At 44.5% G+C, this 26,218-nt stretch overlaps 1 protein-coding gene and 1 pseudogene across 1 annotated transcript; both read right to left on the bottom strand.

The window, feature by feature from the left end:
- Window positions 1–792: 792 nt before the first annotated feature.
- On the bottom strand, window positions 793–3,201 carry LOC106590936 (fish-egg lectin). Its single transcript, XM_045700109.1, has 5 exons — window positions 3,013–3,201; window positions 2,690–2,923; window positions 2,286–2,503; window positions 2,034–2,152; window positions 793–1,355 (listed from the first exon to the last, which is right to left on the bottom strand). The coding sequence occupies exons 1-5, from the start codon at window positions 3,065–3,067 to the stop codon at window positions 1,214–1,216; spliced, it is 768 nt and encodes a 255-aa protein (XP_045556065.1). The 5' UTR covers window positions 3,068–3,201; the 3' UTR covers window positions 793–1,213.
- A 6,870-nt stretch (window positions 3,202–10,071) lies between these two features.
- LOC106593244 (fish-egg lectin-like) lies at window positions 10,072–14,213 on the bottom strand (annotated as a pseudogene).
- Window positions 14,214–26,218: the final 12,005 nt, after the last annotated feature.

Below are 26,218 nucleotides of genomic sequence, written 5' to 3'. Positions count from 1 at the left end.
CAAACTCCTCTCCATCATTCATTGAATCAGATTGCTCATTCATCACAAAACCCACCTGTATTGCCAACTACTTTAATGAATTTTTCATTGGCAAGAATAGCAAACTTAGGCATGACATGCCAGAATTTTATTTTTTATTTTTTGTCTATCAACAATGACAAGTCACCGAGGTCTGACAACTTGGATGGAAAATTACTTAGGATAATAGCGGACGATATTGCTACTCCTATTTGCCGTATCTTCATTAGAAAGTGTGCGCCCTCAGGCTTGGAGGGAAGAAAAAGTTATTCCCCTAACTAAAAATAGTAAAGCCAACTAGCTAACGTTAGACATTTAGCCAGAATGTGTAACATATTGTACGCTTTGCACATTTTTAACATATACTACCAATTGTAATTCGTAACATATCATACTAAATGGTAATGGACATCCACAAATGAATACATCCCAAACAAAATGTAACATATCATACTAAATTGAGTGTCTCGGATTTACGTACAGAATAATACTAAATACTCTGAGACCAGGTTGCCAGGCTCCGCTGAGAGCTAGGTGTAGTGGTGGTAAGGATTCTCTCCATGGTGCTGAAAGGAAGCTCTGCTGTTGGGATAGCTTTATGTAGGGCCTAACAGTTTGTGGGCAGTTTGTGTTGTGCAGTGGCTTTGCTGGCATGTATCTAAAAAAAAATTGGTTGTGTTTGCCCCACCAAGATTTCGATGCTAAAATCACCACTGGCAGAGCAACCTAAAATCCCTCTGTTCAATATCATAAAAAAAAACAATAACACAGAAATTACAATAGTTTCAAAATGAATGCTTTATTTTTGCAGGAAATGATTATATAATGAGATAATAAACAATGACAAGGATTCCATCCAATCCTATTGATGACCTCTGAAGCACAGCAAAACCCATGTGGATTGTGAGCAACATGACCATGCCCTAGTTTACACTACACTTAAATAGCCTCCATGGGAAAGATCTATTGAAGTGTTAATCAAGGAGTGGTCAAGAAAATATAACATCTTCATTGATATTTTTTTAAATGGCAATAAGATAATTGAAGAACTGAAAATAATAGGTAGAGCAATAGGTTTTAAAATTAAGGATTTTTATGAACTAATGAACTAAAGGCTTTTCCAGAAAGAGAGATCAATGAGTTCGCAAGTGAACTTTAGACAGATCCCGAACGGCCTTCAGCTACAGAGAAGAGGCTAATGTGTGCACACCATGGTGCCGCCAGACTTGGAGACGACCCAAAGACGGCCCAGGTCGTAGGTCACGTGGCCCATGAGCATGCCCATTGGGATATTGCTCCATCCGGTGCCCTCTGGTTTACTGGCTGTGATGCCGTCTCTGTGTTGAAGAAAGGGTTGGGGTTCATGTTTTAAAGCTTATCCATTTTTTTTAAGTACATCCATTTTTGGACTTTAATAATTAAATATAGCCATAGATTTTTGAAGAATATAACTTCTGCATCTTGAGCTTTATTCAACCACATTAGAAGCCAAAATGTAAGCTTTTACTCAATTGTTTGTAAACAATGTTATTGTAAACAAACAATGTTTAGCTTTAAAAGAAAATATAAACATTTTTTTTTTTTAAATAAAAAAATTGTTGTGTCATTTGCATCCGTAGCTCCATGTATGAATGTGAGAGTGGTTACATTTCTCTAACTACATTCCTCAGCTGTTTACCAGAACAAGTGGTGGGGTGTCTGGGAAGTTGTTGTTTTTTATCCCAAACTGTAGCTTTACAGGACATCCAACTTTTACATATTTTATCGTACACTGTCTACACATTTCTTAATAAGTCCTATAAGTTTAGATCTGATTATATTTAACTGATTTTATTTATGTACCTACAATATTTTAGTTTTTGTGTAAGGAGATTCACATAGCATGTACTGTAAGGATCAGAGTTATAATTAAAGGTATACCATTATTATTCTAAGTTATTATTACAAGTCATTTTCAAGTTAATACTGTTGGGGGGGGGTGGTGGACCATACACATAGTTCAGTAGCAACCTTACCTGGTATAAACACTACCCACAGAGTTGACCCCAAAGACACTACCATCAGTTGCCACCTCAATCATGGAAAGCTTGCCATCAATGTGACTCCACCCCTTGTTTTGGCAGTCTTGATTCAGCTGGAAACAAAATGATACAATCAGGGTTTTAGGACAATTTCAACAGTTATAATATGAAACAGTTTTAAAATAACTGACACTCTCCATCCTCTACTACTCTACTCCAGCTCTCACACTCTTTCCCAGATCTTACACTCATTAAGAAAATATCATCGTTCTTGTTGACTGCCCAGCACCCAAAGGGTCCGCAGCTGTAGTACTTCACAGCTCCTGGCAATCCTGTCCATGGAAGGGGTGAGCCTGGACCCTTGTAGCCAACTGTGGCACTACTTGTCAGACAGAATGGAGTATCGTTCATGTTAGCCCCCACAACAAACTGGTTACCTCCAGCATCCAACTGTTTCAGAAGGCCTGAAGACCACAAAGACAGACAGACGGACGGACAAGCAAACAAGGAGCACATATCTGTGAGTACTGCCAAATTACCTACAAGTTACAATTTAAAATATCAATCGTTTTTTCAACAGCCTGATGGTATCAGGAAAGCTAATAAGCAGGTGTCCTCTGGATAAATATTGAGTAATGCTCTCCACTTACCTGCAGCTTGCACCCAGTTACCGGCCACATACTTGTAGATTGCATAGTCCTTGTTGACACCCCAGATCCCTCCTGGTCCTACAGTGATATGCTTCAGGGAACCAGGCAGACGGATCCATTTATCACCTACCAGGTAGTAGGGGATTTGACTTGTGTCCGTAGCAACCACTTGCCCCAGTCCTGCATCGATCTGCATCAGATTCTTGATGTTTACTACCTCCTGACAGTCCCATGCTATGGAGACAAAGACATATGAGTAGAGTACACCAAGAAAAACTTAAACTCCAAGTTGATCAAGCATGTTTCAGATGATGGTAACTTACCATGACTGATGGTCAGGAGACAGAGGACCAATAGGACGGCTGCAGTGGCTCTCATGATGTCTATGTAGATCTACAGTATACGTTTGGTTGTACACCAGACTTCAATTGTCCCATTGGAAGACTTTGCGCTTTTATAGCCCTGCACACAGCTGTCAGCAATGATGGCTCCTGTTCCACCTGTTTAGCGAAGACTTGATGGTGTCCGGTGTCTGGGAGAGGGGAGAGGAGAGTTCCTTTGTTCTTCTCACGTTTTCTCTGTTTACATTTTGAAATACAGTGCCTATAGAAAGTCCACACCCACCTTGGATTTCTTCAGATTGTATTCACAAAGTGGGATTAAAACGGATATAATAGCAATATAATGACAATTTTATCGTCAACAACCTACACAAAATACTCTGTAGTGTCAAAGTGAAAGAAATCTAATATACTTTGAAATGAATGCAAAATAAAACACAAATGTACCTCGATTATATAAGTTTTCACCCCCTGAGAGGGAAGTGTTATTTTTACTGTACTTTTTGGTACCTTTTTGAATAATGTATTGTATGGTTGTATTTTACATGTCTGCTGGACTCGTAAGCTTTTCAAATAAACTTTTGTCCAGGTTCTAAACGTGTCCAGGTTCTAAAACACTGGACCAGTGGGTATCTGGATGTCGTGGCGGTCCACAGTGGTTCTTCCTGTTCACCTTACAGTGAAATGCTTAATTACAAGCCCTTAACCAACAAACTAGTTGAAATAAATAAGTATTAAGTAAAAAATGGATAAGTAAAAATAAAAATAATAAATAATTAAAGAGCAGCAGTAAAATAACAGTAGTGAGGCTATATAGAGGGGGTACCGGTACATAGTCAATGTGTAGCACAGGTTAGTCGAGATAATTGAGGTGGCAGTCTGAAGGATGAATCTGGGTTTGGCGGATGCCAGGAGAGAGTTACCTGCCCGAATGCATATTGCCAACTGTAAAGTTTGGTGGAGGAGAAATAATGGTCTGGGGGTGGTTTTCGTGGTTTGGGTTAGGCCCCACTATGTTATATAGTTTATGTAAAGGTGTTGTGGATCATGGCTAGACGGCAATTTGCAAGTGTTGCCACAGATTTCCAAGCAGACTTAACTCAAAACTGTAACTTGGCCACTCAGGAACATTCACTGTCTTCTTGGTAACCAACCAATGTAGATGTGTCTTAGTGTTGTATTAGTGCCGCCCCGGCAAGATGCCTCCCTGGGCGGCTGCCCATGTCGCCTATACCTAAATCCGCCACTGTATGTATGGGGGACAGAGGAAGGGTCAGCCCCCTATTATTTCACACAGAGTGAGTCCATATAACTTATGTGATTTGTTAAGCCACATTTTACTTTTTGAACTACTTACGCAACAACTATATTTTAGTTCATTAATGGTTATTAATTTGTAAAACATTTCAGATTAGTTTTTTTTACTTTGACATTATGGAGTATTCATGGAGTATTTTGTGTAGATAAATGACAAAAACTATACAATTACATATTTTTCAATCCCACTTTGTAACACAACAAAATGGAGGTGTAGACTTTCTTTAGGCCTGTACGTTTGCTGTGTCAACCTACAGTAAATCACAAGCGCTGTGTGATCAACAATTGAAGTGTAGAGTATTCACATGCATAAAGATGGCAGCCTCCTCTGCTGAGAAAAACAGCCTAGACCAGGACGAGACTGTTGACGATGCTGGTGAACAGCCTTCGCTGTGTTTCCGTGGTCTCTTTGTTGTGTTTTTGTGATGACCAGACTTCACTGTGTTTTTGATGGTGACCAAAATAAGCCAGTCACCAGAATCAAGTCACGTCATGCTAGCTTGAAAAGGGATGTTTAATTCCTATCAGAATCCAGCCAGAGTGGGGATATCAACAATTTTGAACTTTTCTTCTCACACAATATGCATCCAGAATGACTGCCGGGGTTAGAAATAATACTAAATACGACTACCCAAACTGTTGGACGTGGTCAGACCAGCTTGACCAGCTTCGTCACCAGTATAACAGCATCACCATTGTAAGCTTGTATGTGTCCAAAATCCAGTGAAGGTTTGTCACCTGTGTCGAAAACACAGTGAATGAAGGCTTGTCACCATTGTCCAAAATCCACTGAAGGCCTGTCACTAGCAAAACCAGCTACACCATGCTAGTCAGACCAGCTAGAACAAGAATAAACTGTCGCATGAATGTACAAAATCATCATCAGTTTTAACTGCATGAAGGACTATTACTGAGTCGTCCACAAACAACAGGTTGAGTTGGTTCTCGTACACTCTTAGGGAAAAAAAGGTGAGATCTAGATCCAAAAAGGGTTCTTCAGCTGTCCCCATAGGAACATTTTTTGAAGAACCCTTTTGGTTCCAGGTAGAACCCTTTTGGGAGGTCCTACATGGAGCCCAAAAGAGTTCTATCTGGAACCAAAAAGGGTTCTACTTTGAATCAAAAATAGTTATTCTATGGGGACAGCCAAACAACCCTTTTGGAACCCTTTTTTCTAAGAGTGTAGTGGCTACGACAGAATATACAGTATATATCGGAGTGGCGAGAGGAAGTCCCAGAGGTGAGCCTGTTGATGACGCCAGCTCCCCTGACAGGCACCCATTTACCCTCAACCTCTGGCTTCTAATGGTAAAAACGTCAAGTGTCCAGCCCACTAGATGAGTCCACACCTACAAGTGAAAGTCACCCAGTAAAATAGTCCATGAGTAATGGTCTAAATATACTATCAAAATTAAAAGTACAAATAATTTTGCATTCCTTATATTATGCAAAGCAGACGGCACAAAACGACATCTGCACACACAATACCCCATAACGACAAAGCAAGATTTTTTTCTTCACATTTGTTGAATATAAAAAATATTAATACCTTATTTACACAAGTATTCAGACCCTTTGATACGAGACTCATTTTGAGCTCAGGTGCATCCTGTTTTCATTGATCATCCACCTGTTGTAAATTCAATTGATTGGACATGATTTGGAAAGGTACAAACCTGTCTATATCAGGTCCCACAGTTGACAGTGCATGTCAGAGCAAAAACCAATTCATGATATCAAAGGAATTGTCTGTAGAGCTCTGAGACAGGATTGTGTCGAGGCACAGATATAGGGAAGGATACCAACACATTTCTGCACCATTGAAGGTCCCAAAGAACACAGTGAGATTACATTTATTGGACATTGATTGGACTAAATCGTTTTTGGTATATTTTGGTATATTAGTTGTCACTGTATTAGACTAAGCATAGGGGATTTGATGTTAAAATGTTGAAGATTAAATGGTGCTGGAATAGTGAAGGCAGCTCCTGTTTATTTTTTTATACTTGCGGGTAACGTGGTTCTAAATCAATAGTTGTTTAGTGGTCTGAAAATGATGAAACAAAGGTGTGGTTGAATTTATTCTGTCACGGTGTATTCTTATTGCCTCGGCCTTAGGCATACATGTCAAGGCATATGAACTAACATCTTATAGAGCAAACAACTCAACTATCACAACACATAGGTTGTAATATGGCTAAATAATAAACTTCAGATAGTGCTAAATACGGCTGCTAGAATCCTGACTAGAACAACAAAAATGTGATCATATTACTCCAGTGCTAGCCTCCCTACACTGGCTTCCTGTTAAGGCAAGGTCTGATTAAGGTTTTACTGCTAACCTACAAAGCATTACATGGGCTTGCTCCTACCTATTTTTCCGATTTGGTCCTGCCGTACATACCTACACGTACGCTACGGTCACAAGACACAGGCCTCCTAATTGTCCCTAGAATTTCTAAGCAAACAGCTGGAGGCAGGGCTTTCTCCTATAGAGCTCCATTTTTATGGAATGGTCTGCCTACCCATGTGAGAGACGCAGACTCGGTCTCAACCTTTAAGTCTTTACTGAAGACTCATCTCTTCAGTAGGTCCTATGATTGAGTGTAGTCTGGCCCAGAAGTGTGAAGGTGAACGGAAAAGCTCTGGAGCAACGAACCGCCCTTGCTGTCTCTGCCTGGCCAGTTCCCCTCTCTCCACTGGGATTCTCTGCCTCTAACCCTATTACAGGGGCTGAGTCACTGGCTTATTGGTGTTCTTCCATGCCGTCCCTAGGAGGGCTGCATCACTTAAGTGGGTTGACTCACTGACGTGGTCTTCCTGTCTGGGTTGGCGCCCCCCCTTGGGTTGTGCCGTGCCAGAGATCTTTGTGGGCTATACTCGGCCTTGTCTCAGGATGGTAAGTTGGTGGTTGAAGTTATCCCTCTAGTGGTGTGGGAGGCTGTGCTTTGGCAAAGTGGGTGGGGTTATATCCTGCCTGTTTGGCCCTGTCCGGGGGTATCATTGGATGGGGCCACAGTGTCTCCTGACCCCTCCTGTCTCAGCCTCCAGTATTTATGCTGCAGTAGTTTGTGTGTCGGGGGGCTAGGGCCAGTCTGTTATATCTGGAGTATTTCTCTTATCCGGTGTCCTGTGTGAATTTAAGTATGCTCTCTCTAATTCTCTCTCTCGGAGGACCTGAGCCCTAGGACCATGCCTCATTACTACCTGGCATGATGACTCCTTGCTGTCCCCAGTCCACCTGGCCGTGCTGCTGCTCCAGTTTCAACTGTTCTGCCTGCGTCTATGGAACCCTGACCTGTTCACCGGACGTGCTACCTGTCCCAGACCTGCTGTTTTCAACTCTCTAGAGACAGCAGGAGCGGTAGAGATACTCTCAATGATCGGCTATCAAAAGCCAACTGACATTTACTCTTGAGGTGCTGACTTGTTGCACCCTCGACAACTACTGTGATTATTATTATTTGACCATGCTGGTCAATTATGAACATTTGAACATCTTGGCCTTGTTCTGTTATAATCTCCATCCCGCACAGCCAGAAGAGGACTGGCCACCCCTCATAGCCTGGTTCCTCTCTAGAAATCGTCCTAGGTTTTGGCCTTTCTAGGGAGTTTTTCCTAGCCACCGTCCTTCTACACCTGCATTGCTTGCTGTTTGGGGTTTTAGGCTGTGTTTCTGTACAGCACTTTGAGATATCAGCTAATGTAAGAAGGGCTATATAAATACATTTGATTTTGATTTGATTTACAGCTAAAGGCTATCAAATCTGGTCGTCTAGTGCATTGGGGACAGAGAATAAAAGGAGCAGATTTCTGGGCGTGGTAGAAAAGATTCAGGGCATAATGTACAGACAGGGGTTTGGTACGGTGCAGGTAGAGTGGAGGTAAACCTAGGCATTGAGTGACGATAAGAAAGGTTGCATCTCTGGAGGCGCTAGTTATGCTAGTTGTGGGAGGTGGGGCAAAAGCGGTATCTGAGTCATGTTGAGTGGGGCTAGGGGCTCCGCAGTGAAATAAAATAATGATAACTACCCTAAACAGTATACAAGGCATATTGACATTAGAGAGAGACATAAAGCAATCACAGGTGTAGATTGGGAGAGGTAGCTAAGACAATGAGTAAGACAGCAACAGCTAAGACAACAACAATAGGTAAAATGGCGATGAATGGGCAGAGAGGGTCAGTTAACTACACACAGGGCCTGAGTTCGAAGTCTGGGGCCAAAAGATAAACAAAATGGAGTACCGTAATTAATGAACAGTCCAGCAGGCATCAGCTATGAAGCCAGATATCATAGGGTCCAGTGAACAGCAATAAATGAAACAGGGAAGTCGTTACTACGCTAACAAGCGGGAGACACAGCGTTCATAAAGGTTAGCAGGCCGGTGCTAGCAGAAGCATCTTCACCGACATCCGACAAAGGGCGGTTGAGGGAACATCGGACTGAATTACGTCGACAGACCAGACGTGATGGATCGGCGGGGCTCCGTGTCGACAAAGGGTCCAGGTCAATTGGTTAAAGAGGTATTGTAGCTGGAGTAATTTTGTTTGCTAGCCGGGAGATGCGCCTGGCTCGGGGCTAACTTGTACTAGCTTCGGGACAAGGGCGTTAGCCACTCGGTAGCAGCTAGCTAGTTGCGATGATCCGATGCAAAGGTCCAGAGCTTACGGCAGGAATCCGGCGATGTAGTGGCTTCTAGTCGTGTTAGTGAAGAGTCCGGGGGGCATCAGCTGTGTAGCCGAGTGATCATAGGGTCCACTGAGCAGGCCGGGAGATGGGCCTGGCTCAAAGGCTAGCTTCGGGGCTGGGCCACTCGGTAGCAGCTAGCTAGCTGTGGTGATCTGGAGTAATGGTCCAGTAATGGAGTAATGGTGGAGAAAAGCAGTCCAATAATTCTCAGGGTTGATATTGCACTGAGCAGACTGGCGGGTTTTATCCAGGGTAAAAGCGGCTGGTGTCTGAGCTAGAGGTAGCAGTGGCTAACAATGACTAAATAGCTGGTAGCTAATTAGCTGGCTAGCATCTGATGGCTATCTTCTGATGGAGGTTCTAGCTGTAAGGTCTAAAAGAATAGCGGATCCGTATCACATTGGGTGAGGCGGGTTGCCGGAAGGTATATTTAATAAAAAAATGGAAAAAGAGATAGAAATATATACAAAAGACGAAAAAAGACAATTTACACAGGACAACGACAAACACGTCTGCACTGCTACGCCATCTTGGATCACTATGTGATACTACGTTGAAGAATCTAAAATATATTTTGATTTGTTTAACACTTTTTTGGTAACTACACGATTCCATATGTGTTATTTCACAGTTTTGATGTCTTCACTATTATTCTACAATGTAGAAAATAGTAAAACTAAAGAAAAACCCTTGAATGAGTAGTTGTGTCCTAACTTTTGACTGGTACTGTAAGGTGTATGGAAAATTGTTGACTGAGACATGGGAATGAAGAAAGTTTACGTTCTGTCAAACATGTTATTGTTGAATCTCATGTATCCTAAGGGGGGAAGCACAGGGCAAATGTCTGGTTTCAGTCACAGATAAGGGAGGACAGGTGTGGATTAAGGAGGAGAGAGGAATTCGGCCCAGGTCACAGGTCAGATGGAGTGAGAAGGAACAGACCACAAAGGTTTTAGCGTCAGGTGGGGCCATGACTACACCAGTGAGAGGAACCAAACAAGTTCTTGACTAGCAACAGAGATGTATTGGCTGTCTAGATGTGCAAGGAGTTGATTCCGGCTAGTGGGAGGACAAAAATATATGTGTATGTGCAATCATGTTTTTGTATTTTGCAGTTGTTTAACCCAGTGGGTGAATTAACTTAGTTTGAGCTTTTCGTGAGTTTTTACTCTGTTTGTTCAGAACCTAACACAACCTTACCTAGTATAAATATCACCCAAAAAGTTGACCCTACTACCATCAGTTGCCACCTCAGTCATAAAAAGCTTGCCGTCAATGGGACTCCACCCGTTGTTTAGGCAGTCTTGATTCAGCTGGAAACAAACAGATTCAATCAGTGTTTTAGGACAATTTCAACAGTTATAATATGAAACAGTTTTAAAATAACTGACAGTCTTCATCTTCTACTACTCTACTCCAGCTCTCACACTCTTTCCCAGATCTTACACTCATTAAGTAGATATCGTCATTCTTGACGCCAAAGGGTCCACAACTGTAGTACTTCATACTTCCTGGCGCTCTTGTCCATGGAAGGGGTGTCTGGTCCCTTGTGTGTGTCCGACAGTATGGAGTATCGTCCAACAATAAATGGAACACCTCCAGCATCCACCTGCTTCAGAAGGCCTGAAGACAACAAAGACAGACGGACAGACAAGCAAACGGGAGCACGTATCTGTGAATTCTGCCAAATGACTTACATGTTAAAATTGTAAAACATTCATCATTTTTTCAACACCCTGATGGTATCAGGAAAGCTAAGAAGCAGGTGTCGTCTGGATAAATATTGAGCAGTGCTCTCCACTTACCTGCAGCTTGCACCCAGTTACTGGCCACACACTTGTGAATTGAGTCTGCCTTGTTGATACCCCAGATCCCTGCTGGTCCTACAGTGATATGATTCAGGGAACCAGACAGGCAGACCCAATTATCACCTACCGGGTAGTAGGACATTTTACTTGTGTCCGTTGCAACCACTTGCCCAGTCCTACATCAATCTGCATCAGATTCTTGATGTCCACTAGCTCCTGACTGTCCCATGCTATAGAGTCAAAGACATATGAGTAGATTGCACCAATAAAATCTTGATCAATTCCAAGTTCATCAAGCATGTTTCAGATGATGGTAACTTATCGTGACTGATGGTCAGGAGACAGAGGACCAATAGGACGGCTGCAGCGGCTCTCATGGTCTCTGTAGATCTACAGTATAAATTGAGATTTTACACCAGACTTCAATCGTCCCATTGCAGGGCTTTGCGCTTTAATAGCCCGGCACATAGCTTTAAAAGCAATGATGGCTTCCTGTTCCACCTGTATATCAAAGAGTTGATGGGAGGCTGGACCGAGATGATCGTGGACTTCAGGAAATAGCAGAGGGAGCAACCCCCTATCCACATCGACGGGACCACAGTGAAGAAGGTGGAAAGATTCAAGTTCCTCGGCGTACACATCACTGACAAACTGAAATGCTCCACCCACACAGACAGTGTGCTGAAGAAGGCGTAAATGCGCCTCTTCAACCTCAGGAGGCTGAAGAAATTTGTCTTGACACCTAAAACACTCACACACTTTTACAGATGCACAATTGAGAGCATCCTGTCGGGCGGCAACTGCACCAACCGCAACTGCAGGGCTTGCTGCACTGTCGGAACTAGAAGCACAAGCATTTTGCTACACTTGCATTAACATCATGTGTACGTGACCAATAACATTTGATTTGAAGAACACTTTTAAGGCGTTACATACTGTAGCACCTTTGTTTTCTAAGAGTGAAGGCTTTTTAACTCTGGTATATTGAAATGACCATCGAACAGCAGGACATCTCCCAGATTCATCCTTTAGTGTTTGTGAAGTTCTATGCAGGTGTCCCCATCTGCTGCATGTTAATACATGTTCAGTATTGGGGGGGGGATTAGTCCGTCTATTTACAGAGCAATATGGTCTACAAAGAGTGTTCACAATGTACTGTTGGCAACTAGTCATTTGTTAATAATAAACTACACATGTCCGTCAAAGAGTAGTGTAGTGATTAGTGGGTAGTTACACATCTTTAATAGAGCACACTATAAAAGGTGTTGTCAAATATGTACCTGACACTACATAAATAAGGCACCTGTCAATCAAACTATGCATCAGGGACCTAAAGGTTCACCAGTTCCTGCACACTGTAGCACTGTAGTACTCTAGTCATATTTAACCTTCTGAGTAAGAAGATTCACAAAACAGATCTTTAACTGGATCTTTGCAGAGCTACCTTAAATCCCCCTGTTCAATATGATTTAAAACACACTGAAATGAGTTTCAAAATGAATGCTTTATTTGCGGGAAAATATGATATAATGAGATAATGACAAGGACTCCATTCAATCCTATTGATGACCTCTGAAGCACAGCAAAACCCATGTGGATCGTGACCGTGCCCAAGTTTACACTACGATCAAATAGCAGCCATGGCAAAGCTCAATTGAAGTGTTAATCAAGAATAAACTTTTATAACGTTATTGCTTGCCAAATTGTGTAAGAAAACATCATTGATAAATTCTTTATATCATTAAGATCAGTGTTTACTATTGATAGAGATAAAGTACTGAAAAATATAGTTAGAGCAATGGGTTTTAGAATGAAGGATTCTTGTGAATTAATGTTGAGAATTGAGATTGTTCCAGACAGAGAGATCAATGAGTTAGCAAGTGAACTTGTCAGATCCCGAACGGCCTTCAGATGCAGAGGAGAGGCTAATGTTTGCACACCATGGTGAAGCCAGACTTGGAGACGACCCAAAGACGGCCCAGGTCGTAGGTCACGTGCTTCATTGGCATGTACATTGGGATATTGCTCCATCCGGTGCCCTCTGGTTTACTGGCTCTGATGCCGTCTCTGTGTTGAAGAAAGGGGTGGGGTTTGCGTTCAAAGTTTATAAAACATTTGTGGACTTTAATAATTCTATATAGCTATTGATTTTTATAAGAATATCACCAATAACTCTAGAGCTTAACACAACTGCATCAGAAGCCAAAATGTAAGCTTTTATTCAATTGTTTCTAAACAATGTTATTTAAAAAAAATGTGTAGCCCTTTGTATGAATTTGAGAGTGGTTATCTGTTTACCAAAACAAGCATGTACTGTAAGAACCAGAGTTATTCATAAAGGTATATCATTATTATTCTTAGTTATCATTACAAGTCATTTTCAAGTTAATACTGTTGGGGGGGTGGTGGACCATACACATAGTTCAGTAGCAACCTTACCTGGTATAAACACTACCCGCAGAGTTGACCCCAAAGACACTACCATCAGTTGCCACCTCAATCATGGAAAGCTTGCCTTCAATGTGACTCCACCCCTTGTTTTGGCAGTCTTGATTCAGCTGGAAACAAACAGATTCAATCAGGGTTTTAGGACAATTTCAACAGTTATAATATGAAACAGTTTTAAAATAACTGACACTCTCCGTACTGGGCTCTCGAGTGGCGCAGTGGTCTAAGGCATCGCTTCTCAATGCAGGAGGCATCACTACAGTCCCTGGTTCAAATCCATGATTGGGAGTCCCATAGGGTGGCACACAATTAAGCCGGGGTAGGCCGTCATTGTAACTAAGAATTTGTTCTTACCTGACTTGTCTAGTTAAATAAACTTCAGTGATATGCTTCAGGGAACCTGACAGGTAGTAGGACGTTTTACTTTTGTCAGTTGCAACCACTTGTCCCAGTCCTGCATCAATCTGTATAATATTCTTGATGTCCACTGCCTCATGACAGCACCATGCTGTGGCGACAAAGACATATGAGTAGATTGCACTAATAAAATGGAGGATGAAATTATGGAGCAAACTTCATCAACTCCAAGTTGATCAAGCATGCTTCAAATGATGGTAACTTACCATGACTGATGGCCAGGAGACAGAGGACCAATAGGATGGCTGCAGTGGTTCTCATGATGTCTCTGTAGATCTACAGTATAAGTTTGGTTTTACACCAGACTTCAATTGTCTCCATGCAGGGCTTTGCGCTTTAATAGCCCTGCAGCTTCCCATTATTGCTTTTAAAGCAATGATGGCTTCCTGTTCCACCTGTCTAACAAAGTGTTGATGGGAGGCTGGACCCGGACCTGCTTTTCTGGTTCCTCACTAACGGTAAAGTAAAAGACAGACAATTTATGGTAAGGTGAAAGACCACCCTTCTTAACTGCTGCTACCCAGATACCTAACTGCTGCAGCGCTGCTACCTAACTGCTGCTGCCATGCTACCTAACTGCTGCTGCCATGCTACCTAACTGCTGCAGCGCCGCTACCTAACTGCTGCTGCCATGATACCTAACTGCTGCTACCCCGCTACCTAACTGCTGCAGCGCTGCTACCTAACTGCTGCTGCCATGCTACCTAACTGCTGCTGCCATGCTACCTAACTGCTGCTGCCCTGCTACCTATCTGCTGCTGCCCTGCTACCTAACTGCTGCTACCTCGCTACCTAACTGCTGCAGCGCTGCTACCTAACTGCTGCCGCCATGATACCTAACAGCTGCTGGCCCGCTACCTAACTGCTGCAGCACCGCTACCTAACTGCTGCAGCGCCGCTTACCTAACAGCTGCTGGCCCGCTACCTAACTGCTGCAGGCCCGCTACTAACTGCTGCAGCCCCGCTACCTAACTGCTGCCCCGCTTACCTAACTGCTGCAGCACCGCTTACCCAACTGCTGCTGCCATGCTACCTAACTGCTGCAGCGCCGCTACCTAACAGCTGCTGGCCCCGCTACCTAACTGCTGCAGCCCCGCTACCTAACAGCTGCTGGTCCGCTACCTAACTGCTGCAGCCCCGCTACCTAACAGCTGCTGCCATGCTACCTAACCGCTGCAGCGCCGCTACCTAACAGCTGCTGGCCCGCTACCTAACTGCTGCAGCCCCGCTACCTAACAGCTGCTGGCCCGCTACCTAACTGCTGCAGCCCGCTACCTAACTGCTGCTGCCATGCTACCTAACTGCTGCAGCGCCGCTACCTAACAGCTGCTGGCCCGCTACCTAACTGCTGCTGCCCCACTACCTAACTGCTGCAGCCCGCTACCTAACTGCTACTGACCTGCTACCTAACTGCTGCTGCCATGCTACCTAACTGCTGCGCCATGCTACCTAACTGCTACTGCCAGCTACCTAACTGCTGCAGCCCCGCTACCTAACTGCTGCAGCCCCGCTACCTAACTGCTGCTGCCCCGCTACCTAACTGCTGCTGCCCCGCTACCTAACTGCTGCTGCCATGCTACCTAACTGCTGCAGCCCCGCTTACCTAACTGCTGCTGGCCCGCTACCTAACTGCTGCAGCCCCGCTACCTAACAGCTGCTGGCCCGCTACCTAACTGCTGCAGCCCCGCTACCTAACAGCTGCTGCCATGCTTCCTAACCGCTGCCAGCGCCGCTACCTAACAGCTGCTGGCCCGCTACCTAACTGCTGCAGCCCCGCTTACCTAACAGCTGCTGGCCCGGCTACCCTAACTGCTGCAGCCCCGCTACCTAACTGCTGCTGCCATGCTACCTAACTGCTGCAGCGCCCTCTACCTAACAGCTGCTGGCCCGCTACCTAACTGCTGCTGCCCCGCTACCTAACTGCTGCAGCCCGCTACCCAACTGCTACTGCCCTGCTACCTAACTGCTGCGCCATGCTACCTAACGCTGCTGCCACGCTACCTAACTGCTACTGCCATGCTACCTAACTGCTGCAGCCCCGCTTACCTAACTGCCGCAGCCCCGCTACCTAACTGCCGCTGCCCCGCTACCTAACTGCTGCCCCCGCTACCTAACTGCTGCTGCCATGCTACCTAACTGCTGCAGCCCCGCTACCTAACTGCTGCTGGCCCGCTACCTAACTGCTGCTGGCCTGCTACCCAACTGCTGCTGGCCTGCTACCTAACTGCTGCAGCCCCGCTACCTAACTGCTGCTGCCCATGCTACCTAACTGCTGCAGCGTCGCTACCTAACAGCTGCTGGCCCGCTACCTAACTGCTGCTGCCCCGCTACCTAACTGCTGCAGCCCGCTACCTAACTGCTACTGCCCTGCTACCTAAGTGCTGCTGCCATGCTACCTAACTGCTGCTGCCACGCTACCTAACTGCTACTGTATGCTACCTAACTGCTGCCCATGCTACCTAACTGCTGCAGCCCCGCTACCTAACTGCTGCTGGCCCGCTACCTAACTGCTGCTGCCCCGCTACCTAACTGCTGCTGCCATGCTACCTAACTGCTGCAGCCCCGCTACCTAACAGCTGCTGGCCCGCTACCTAACTGCTGCTGGCCCGCTACCTAACTGCTGCAGCCCCGCTACCTAACTGCTGCTGCCCCGCTACCTAACTGCTGCAGCACCGCTACCTAACTGCCGCTGCCATGCTACCTAACTGCTGCAGCGCCGCTTACCTAACAGCTGCTGGCCCGCTACCTAACTGCTGCAGCCCCGCTACCTAACAGCTGCTGGTCCGCTACCTAACTGCTGCAGCCCCGCTACCTAACAGCTGCTGCCATGCTACCTAACCGCTGCAGCGCCGCTACCTAACAGCTGCTGGCCCGCTACCTAACTGCTGCAGCCCCGCTACCTAACAGCTGCTGGCCCGCTACCTAACTGCTGCAGCCCCGCTTACCTAACTGCTGCTGCCATGCTACCTAACTGCTGCAGCGCGCTACCTAACAGCTGCTGGCCCGCTACCTAACTGCTGCTGCCCCGCTACCTAACTGCTGCAGCCCGCTACCTAACTGCTACTGACCTGCTACCTAACTGCTGCTGCCATGCTACCTAACTGCTGCTGCCATGCTACCTAACTGCTACTGCCATGCTACCTAACTGCTGCAGCCCTGCTGCCTAACTGCTGCTGCCCCGCTACCTAACTGCTGCTGCCACGCTACCTAACTGCTGCTGCCCCGCTACCTAACTGCTGCTGCCATGCTACCTAACTGCTGCAGCCCCGCTACCTAACTGCTGCTGGCCCGCTACCTAACTGCTGCAGCGCCGCTACCTAACTGCTGCTGCCATGCTACCTAACTGCTGCAGCGCCGCTACCTAACAGCTGCTGGCCCGCTACCTAACTGCTGCAGCCCCGCTACCTAACAGCTGCTGGCCCGCTACCTAACTGCTGCAGCCCCGCTACCTAACAGCTGCTGCCATGCTTCCTAACCGCTGCAGCGCCGCTACCTAACAGCTGCTGGCCCGCTACCTAACTGCTGCAGCCCCGCTACCTAACAGCTGCTGGCCCGCTACCTAACTGCTGCAGCCCCGCTACCTAACTGCTGCTGCCATGCTACCTAACTGCTGCAGCGCCGCTACCTAACAGCTGCTGGCCCGCTACCTAACTGCTGCTGCCCCGCTACCTAACTGCTGCAGCCCGCTACCTAACTGCTACTGCCATGCTACCTAACTGCTGCAGCCCCGCTACCTAACTGCTGCAGCCCCGCTACCTAACTGCTGCTGCCCCGCTACCTAACTGCTGCTGCCCCGCTACCTAACAGCTGCTGCCATGCTACCTAACTGCTGCAGCCCCGCTACCTAACTGCTGCTGGCCTGCTACCTAACTGCTGCTGCCCCCCTAGCTAACTGCTACTGCTGCAATGGATTATCTGGATTATCTCTTCTATTATGTCAATCTCTCATATCAGTATCATGTTGAAATGGAGTGGAATGTTAAAACTATTTCTCCAGGCACGATGTCACATTCTGACCTGTAAAGGTGTTATTTGTTAGTGTTTAGTTTGGTCAGGACGTGGCAGGGGGGATTTGTTTTATGTGGTTCAGGGTGGTTGTGTGTATGTGTCCATGTAGAGAGGGGTATTTGATTTATTAGTCAAGGGTTTTTGTTATTGTTCTATGTTAGTTTATTTCTATGTTCTGTCTAGTCATTTGTATTTCTATGTTTAGTTAATTGGTGTTGGGGCCTTCAGTTGGAGGCAGCTGTCTATCGTTGCCTCTGATTGAAGGTCCTATAATTAGGGGTGTGTTTGTATTGTGGGTAGTTGTAGTCTGTTTTGTGCTTGTCACCTGACAGAACTGTTAGTGTTGTTTCTGTTAATTGTATACGTGTTTATTTTTGTTTCTCCTTCTTATATTAAAAAGAGAAGATGAGTATACACTTCCCTGTTGCGTCTTGGTCCTCCACACACGACACTCGTTACACACGACAAGACAGTGAGTTCTATCAAATCTTTAACCACAGACCAGATAAAGAGATACAACATTCTCATTAGTGTAGCCAGGGCAAACCCATTTTCACGATTTCTGTTAGTTCCATTTATAGTCCAAAAAAATATGTTAAAAAAAAGAAACAATCTATTATCAACTTCAACGAATCACAACCTTACATAGAATATCAACATTGACAATTGTTGGCTGTTATTTCAGTGATAGCACACTGGGAAATGTGTTAATGAGACATGCATTTTAAACCAACAGAGTTTTCTAAAGTTTTGGGTCTGAATACTTTCCGAATGCACTTCTATTCTCATAGATTATATATATTTTAAATTAAAAATGATGAAAAATAATCATTTTTGCTAAGAGTATTATTACATTACTGACTATGACTTTTTAAACCACCAAGCTGTAACACGGGTCGTATAAAGGGGACCAAGGCGCAGCGTGTAGAGTGCTCATATTTACTTGAATATACTTAAACAAAACGACCGACAACAGTTCCGTCAGGTGACATACACTAAACAGAAAACCACTACCCACAAAACCCAGGAAGAAAAACCCCTACTTAAATACGATCTCCAATCAGAGGCAACGAGGATCAGCTGCCTCCAATTGGAGATCAACCCAAACAACCCCAACATAGAAATAGAAAAACTAGAACTAAAACATAGACATAGATAAACCCAAAACACCCTCTGTCACGCCCTGACCTACTCTACTATAGAAAATGACATCTTACTAGGGTCAGGACGTGACACAAGCAGTCTCTGCAAAATATACTCTCGTGTGATCAACTCAGCTATTTGTGTTTCAAAGTTCAATATTTAAGTTTACAAATTATTTTTAAAAATTCCACATTGATTAGAATGGGTTGATGGAGTATTCCATGCCAGCTCAACAATTTCCCAATTTTAGGTACAGCCATATCTAAGCTCACTGGACTTTTTCTAAGTTACATTTTTTTAATTTTACATTTATGTCGTGGCTGCGACCTAACTATTTCAACATTGATTGATGCCTAGTTATGGGATGCTGAATCCTCATGTAAGATTGAACTATGAACATTGACTGAGTGCCTAGTTATTGGACACTGATGGTAGATCGGGCTATGATCATGATGAAATAATGAGAGATGATGAGCTATGACAAGGATTGGATTCACAAATGCCTTGCTCATATCGAATTATGGATGTTTTTGCCCACTACTAATTATTATGAATGTGTGCACTACATGGTGAAGCCAGACTTGGAGATGACCCAAAACTCTATCGATGACATGGTGTGAATCAAGGAATGACAATATTAACATAGAGTGCTGAAATAAAGTATTACCATGAATGGACTAAATACAGAAATACATTTTAGAATAAAATAGTCTTACAAACAAAATGTCTGGTTACTGTAACAACATGTGAGAGCTTTGTCTAAATTTTCCAGTGACAAACAGCTGTGAGACTCAAAAGATAAACTTGACTGTAAAATATGATCTTAGATCAGCTTTAAAACTAGCGTTACAACTCCACAGACAGCTGTACAGGAGAGGGCCAACTAGCAATACAACCCCTCAGACAGCTGTATAGGAGAGGGTCAACTAGCATTACAACCCCTCAGACAGCTGTACAGGAGAGGGTCAACTAGCATTACAACCCCTCAGACAGCTGTATAGGAGAGGGTCAACTAGCATTACAACCCCCCAGACAGCTGTATAGGAGAGGGTCAACTAGCATTACAACCCCCCAGACAGCTGTACAAGAGAGGGTCAACTAGCATTACAACCCCTCAGACAGCTGTATAGGAGAGGGTCAACTAGCATTACAACCCCCCAGACAGCTGTACAAGAGAGGGTCAACGAGCATTACAACCCCTCAGACAGCTGTACAAGAGAGGGTCAACTAGCATTACAACTCCTCAGACAGCTGTATAGGAGAGGGTCAACTAGCATTACAACCCCTCAGACAGCTGTACAGGAGAGGGTCAACTAGCATTACAACCCCCCAGACAGCTGTACAAGAGAGGGTCAACTAGCATTACAACCCCTCAGACAGCTGTACAGGAGAGGGTCAACTAGCATTACAACCCCTCAGACAGCTGTACAGGAGAGGGTCAACTAGCATTACAACCCCCCAGACAGCTGTACATGAGAGGGTCAACTAGCATTACAACCCCCCAGACAGCTGTACATGAGAGGGTCAACTAGCATTACAACCCCCCAGACAGCTGTACATGATAGGGTCAACTAGCATTACAACCCCGCCAGACAGCTGTACAGGAGAGGGTCAACTAGCATTACAACCCCTCAGACAGCTGTACAGGAGAGGGTCAACTAGCATTACAACCCCTCAGACAGCTGTATATGAGAGGGTCAACTAGCAATACAACCCCTTAGACAGCTGTATAGGAAAGGGTCAACTAGCATTACAACCCCTCAGACAGCTGTATAGGAGAGGGTCAACTAGCATTACAACCCCCAGACAGCTGTACAGGAGAGGTTCAACTAGCATTACAACCCCTCAGACAGCTGTACAAGAGAGGGTCAACTAGCATTACAACCCCCCAGACAGCTGTACAAGAGAGGGTCAACTAGCATTACAACCCCCCAGACAGCTGTACAGGAGAGGGTCAACTAGCAATACAACCCCTCAGAGAGCTGTACAGGAGAGGGTCAACTAGCATTACAACCCATCAGACAAGTACATACTGTAGAAACAACATGTGAGAATACCAAAGTCAGGATGATTGATTTGAAGTTATTCATGTAGTAAGTACATGGTAATAGATAAATAAAAGTATCTTGTACTTATAAGGTCCTCAATACTAACCTTTAGGACTAAAGATGACTACTATATAATTACATTGTATTACTTTGTATTTACTGAGTCAGTATGTACAGTTGGATGTTTACCTGTGAATTCACTGTATCACAATTCCAGTGGGTCAGAAGTTTACATACACTAAGTTGACTGTGCCTTTAAACAGCTTGGAAAATTCCAGAAAATGATATCATGGCTTCCTGACAGACGAATTGACATAATTTGGGTCAATTGAAGGTGTACCTGTGGATGTATTTCAAGGCCTACCTTCAAACTCAATGCCTCTTTGCTTGCCATCATGGGAAAATCAAAAGAAATCAGCCAAGACCTCAGAATTTCTTTGTTGTTTACCTCCACAAGTCTGGTTCATCCTTCAGAACAATTCCCAAACGCCTGAAGGTACCACGTTCATCTGAACAAACAACAGTATGCAAGTATAAACACCTTGGGACCACGCAGCCGTCATACCGCTCAGGAAGGAGATGCGTTCTGTCTCCTAGAGATGAATGTACTTTGGTGCGAAAAGTGCAAATCAATCCCAGAACAACAGCAAAGGACCTTGTGAAGATGCTGGAGGAAACAGGTACAAAAGTATCTATATCCACAGTAAAACGAGTCCTATATCGACATAACCTGAAAGGCCGCTCAGCAAGGAAGAAGCCACTGCTCCAAAACCGTCAGAAAAAAGCCAGACTATGGTTTGCAACTGCACATAGGGACAAAGATCGTACTTTTTGGAGAGTCAACTGGAGGTGGGGAGAGCTGCCACTTTCAAGGTGTGGGACTCTAACCCAGAAGTTTATAAGAAATCCTGCTATGCCCTGCGACGAACCATCAAACAGGCAAAGCATCAATAAAGGGCTAAGATGGAATCATACTCCACCTGCTTCGACGCTCGTCCTAAGTGGCAGGGCTTGCAAACTATTACAGACTACAAAGGGAAGCACAGCCGCAAGCTGCCCAGTGACACGAGCCTACTAGACGAGCTAAATTACTTCTATGCTCGCTTCAAGGCAAGCAACACTGAGGCATGCGTGAGAGCATCAGCTGTTCTGGACGACTGTGTGATCACACTCTCCATAGCCGAAGTAAGACCTTTAACCTCCCTGGGCAAGGTGGGACGCTTGCAAAAACCAAAACCACAGCTAAATGCAGCACTAACCTTTGATGATCTTCATCAGATGACACTCCTAGGACATTATGTTATACAATACATGCATGTTTTGTTCATCAAGTTCGTATTTATATCAAAAACCAGCTTTTTACATTAGCATGTGATGTTCAGAACTAGCATACCCACCGCAAACTTCCGGTGAATTTACTAAATTACTCACGATTAACATTCACAGAATACATAACAATTATTTAAAGAAGTATAGATACAGAACTCCTTTATGCAATCGCGGTGTCAGATTTTAAAATAGCTTTCGGCAAAAGCACATTTTGCAATATTCTGAGTAGATAGCCCAGCCATCACGGCTAGCTAATTTGACACCCACCAAGTTTGGCCCTCACCAAACTCAGATTTACTATAAGAAAAATTGGATTACCTTTGCTGTTCTTCGTCAGAATGCACTCCCAGAACTTCTACTTCAACAACAAATGTTGTTTTGGTTCCAAATAATCCATAGTTAAATTGAAATAGCTCCGTTTTGTTCGTGCGCCGGCATTTCGTGACAATTGTTTTCAAAATATTTCATTACCGTACTTCGAAGCATGTCAAACGCTGTTTAAAATATATTGTTATGCGATTTTTCTCGTAAAATAGCGATAATATTCCAACCGGGCGACATTGTATTCATTCAAAGACTGAAAGAAAAACATGGAGTCCTCTCGTGGACGCTCATCTCCAGTGTCATTGTTCCCTACCTGACCACTCACAAAAACTCCTGCTGTTTTTCGCCCAGAGACTGCAGAGACATCATTCCACTTTCTGGCGCCTTCTGAGAGCCAATGGAAGCCTTAGAAAATGTCACGTTACAGCAGACATGCTGTATTTTTGATAGAGATGCCACAGAAGGAGAACAAATTGTCAGACAGGGCACTTCCTGTATGGAATCTTCTCAGGTTTTGGCCGGCCATATGAGTTCTGTTATACTCACAGACACCATTCAAACAGTTTTAGAAACTTTAGAGTGTTTTCTATCCAAATCTACTAATTATATGCATATTCTCATTACTGGGCAAGAGTAGTAACCAGTTTAAATCGGGTACGTTTTTTATCCGGCCGTGCAAATACTGCCCCCTAGCCCCAACAGGTTTTAAACAGGTCAACATTCACAAGGCTGTGGGGCCAGACGGATTACCAGGACGGGTGCTCCGGGCATGTGCTGACCAACTGGCAGGTGTCTTCACTGACATTTTCAACATGTCCCTGATTGAGTCTGTAATACCAACATGTTTCAAGCAGACCGCCATTGTCCCTGTGCCCAAGAACACGAAGGCAGCCTGCCTAAATTACTACAGACCCGTAGCACTCACGTCCGTAGCCAGGAAGTGCTTTGAAAGGCTGGTCATGGCTCACATCAACACCATTATCCCAGAAACCCTATACCCATTCCAATTTGCATACCGCCCAAACAGATCCGCAGATGATGCAATCTCTATTGCACTCCACAGTGCCCTTTCCCACCTGGACAAAAGGAACACCTATGTGAGAATGCTATTCATTGACTACCGCTCAGCATTCAACACCATAGTACCATCATAGCTCATCGCAAAGCTAAGGATCCTGGGACTAAACACATCCCTCTGCAACTGGAACCTGGACTTCTAGACGGGCTGTCCCAAGGTGGTGAGGGTAGGTAGCAACACATCTGCCACGCTGATCCTCAACACTGGAGCCCCCCAGGGGTGCATGTTCAGTCCCCTCCTGTACTCCCTGTTCACCCATGACTGCATGGCGAGGCACGACTCCAACACCATCATTAAGTTTGCAGATGTCACATCAGTGGTAGGCCTGATCACTGACAACGACGAGACATCCTATAGGGAGGAGGTCAGAGACCTGGCCGGGTGGTGCCAGAATAACAACCTATCCCTCAAAGTAACCAAGACTTCCGACCACCCCCCATTCTCATCGATGGCTGCCTGCCATCCAGGACCTCTACACCAGGCGGTGTCAGAGGAAGGCCCTAAAAATTGTCAAAGACCACAGCCACCCCAGTCATAGACTGTTCTCTCTACTACCACATGGCAAGCGGTACCAGAGTGCCAAGTCTAGGCCAAAAAGGCTTCTCAACAGTTTTTACCCCCAAGCCATAAGACTCCTGAACAGGTAATCAAATGGCCACCCGGACTATTTGCATTGTGACCCCACCCCAACCCCTCTTTTACGCTGCTGGTACTCTCTGTTCATCATATATGCACAGTCACTTTAACCATATCTACATGTACATACTACCTCAATCAGCCTGACTAACTGTCTGTATGTAGCCTCGCTACTTTTATAGCCTCGCTACTGTATATAGCCTCGCTACTGTTATTTTCCCTGTCTTTTTACTGTTGTTTTTATTTCTTTACTTACTTATTGTTCACCTACCTTTTTTGCACTATTGGTTAGAGCCTGTAAGTAAGCATTTCACTGTAAGGTCTACCTGTTGTATTTGGCGCACGTGACAAATACACTTTGATTTGATTTGAAATGACCTCTGGTCTGATGAAACTAAAATAGAACTGTTTGGCCATAATGACCACCGTTATGTTTGAAGGAAAAAGGGGGAGGTGTCAGGTGTGTGCGTACTGGTAGCGAATTCAGGTGCAGGAGAGCAGAGATTTGTGAACAGGTGCACACTTTATTGAGGCAAAGGTGCAAAACGCGCAAAACAGTCACAAGAATTATGTTTAACAATAAACATCTTCGTGAAAATACCATGGAAGAAACAAACCAGTCTGGTGCGTCAACAATAAACAGGTAACACAAACAATCTTTCACAAAGACATGGGGAACAGAGGAATAAATACATGTAGATTGATTGGGGAATGAAAACCAGGTGTGCAGGGAACAAGACAAAACAAATGGATACATGAAAAATGGAGCGGCGATGGCTAGAAAGCCGGTGATGTCGACCGCCAAACACCGTCCGAACAAGGAGAGGAGCCGACTTCGGCGGAAGTCGTGACAGGAGGCTTGCAAGTCGAAGAACACCATCCCAACCGTGAAGCACGGGGGTGGCAGCATCATGTTGTGGGGGTGCTTTGCTGCAGGAGGGACTGGTGCACTTCACAATATAGATGGCATCATGAGGAGGAAAATTACATGGATATATTGAAGCAACATCTCAAGACATCAGTCAGGAAGTTAAAGCTTGGTCGCAAATTGGTCTTCCAAATGGACAATGACCCCAAGAATACTTCCAAAGTTGTGGCAAAATGACTTAAGGACAACAAAGTCAAGGTATTAGAGTGGCCACCATAAAGCACTGACCTCAATCCCATAGAAAATGTGTGGGCAGAACTGAAAAAGTGTGTGCGAGCAAGGAGGCCTACAAACCTGACTCAGTTACTTCAGCTCTGTCAGGAGGAATGGGCCAAAATTCACCCAACTTTTTGTGGGAAGCTTGTGGAAGGCTACCCAAAACTTTTGACCCAAGATAAACAATTTAAAGGCAATGCTACCAAATACTAATTGAGTGTATGTAAACTTATGACCCACTGGGAATGTGATGAAAGAAATAAAGTTGAAATAAATCATTCTCTCTACTGAAATTCTGACATTTCACATTCTTAAAATAAAGTGGTGATCCTAACTGACCTAGGACAGGACATTTTTACAAGGATTAAATGTCAGGAATTGTGAAAAACTGAGTTTAAATGTATTTGGCTAAGGTGTATGTAAACTTCCGACTTCAACTGTAGTCCTTACTTGTTTGCTACCAAGTAAATACGTGGGGACTAAATAGTTAGCAACAATTCTTTTTTGTTACTAAGTATTAACCTAGTTATTGCCTAGTAATAACCGGGCTGTAAAATGAAGGCTTACGTAAATTAGCAATTTGCCTATTTGCCTAGCAATATGTTGTGGAAACCATTTGTAGACCATGTTTGTATTGTTGGCAACTAGTCGTCTGTTAATATACTGAACAAAAATATTAATGCAACACGCAACCATTTCAAATATTCTGTAACTGAATCTATAACTGAGTAAAATATTTGAAATGGTTGCGTGTTGCATTAATATTTTCGTAAGGAAATCAGTCCCAAATCTATATA

The sequence above is a fragment of the Salmo salar genome, chromosome ssa17 (assembly GCF_905237065.1).
Source record: "Salmo salar chromosome ssa17, Ssal_v3.1, whole genome shotgun sequence".
NCBI lineage: Eukaryota > Metazoa > Chordata > Actinopteri > Salmoniformes > Salmonidae > Salmo > Salmo salar.
The sequence above is the reverse complement of the archived record's forward strand: the minus strand, read 5'-3'. Positions and strand labels throughout refer to the sequence as shown.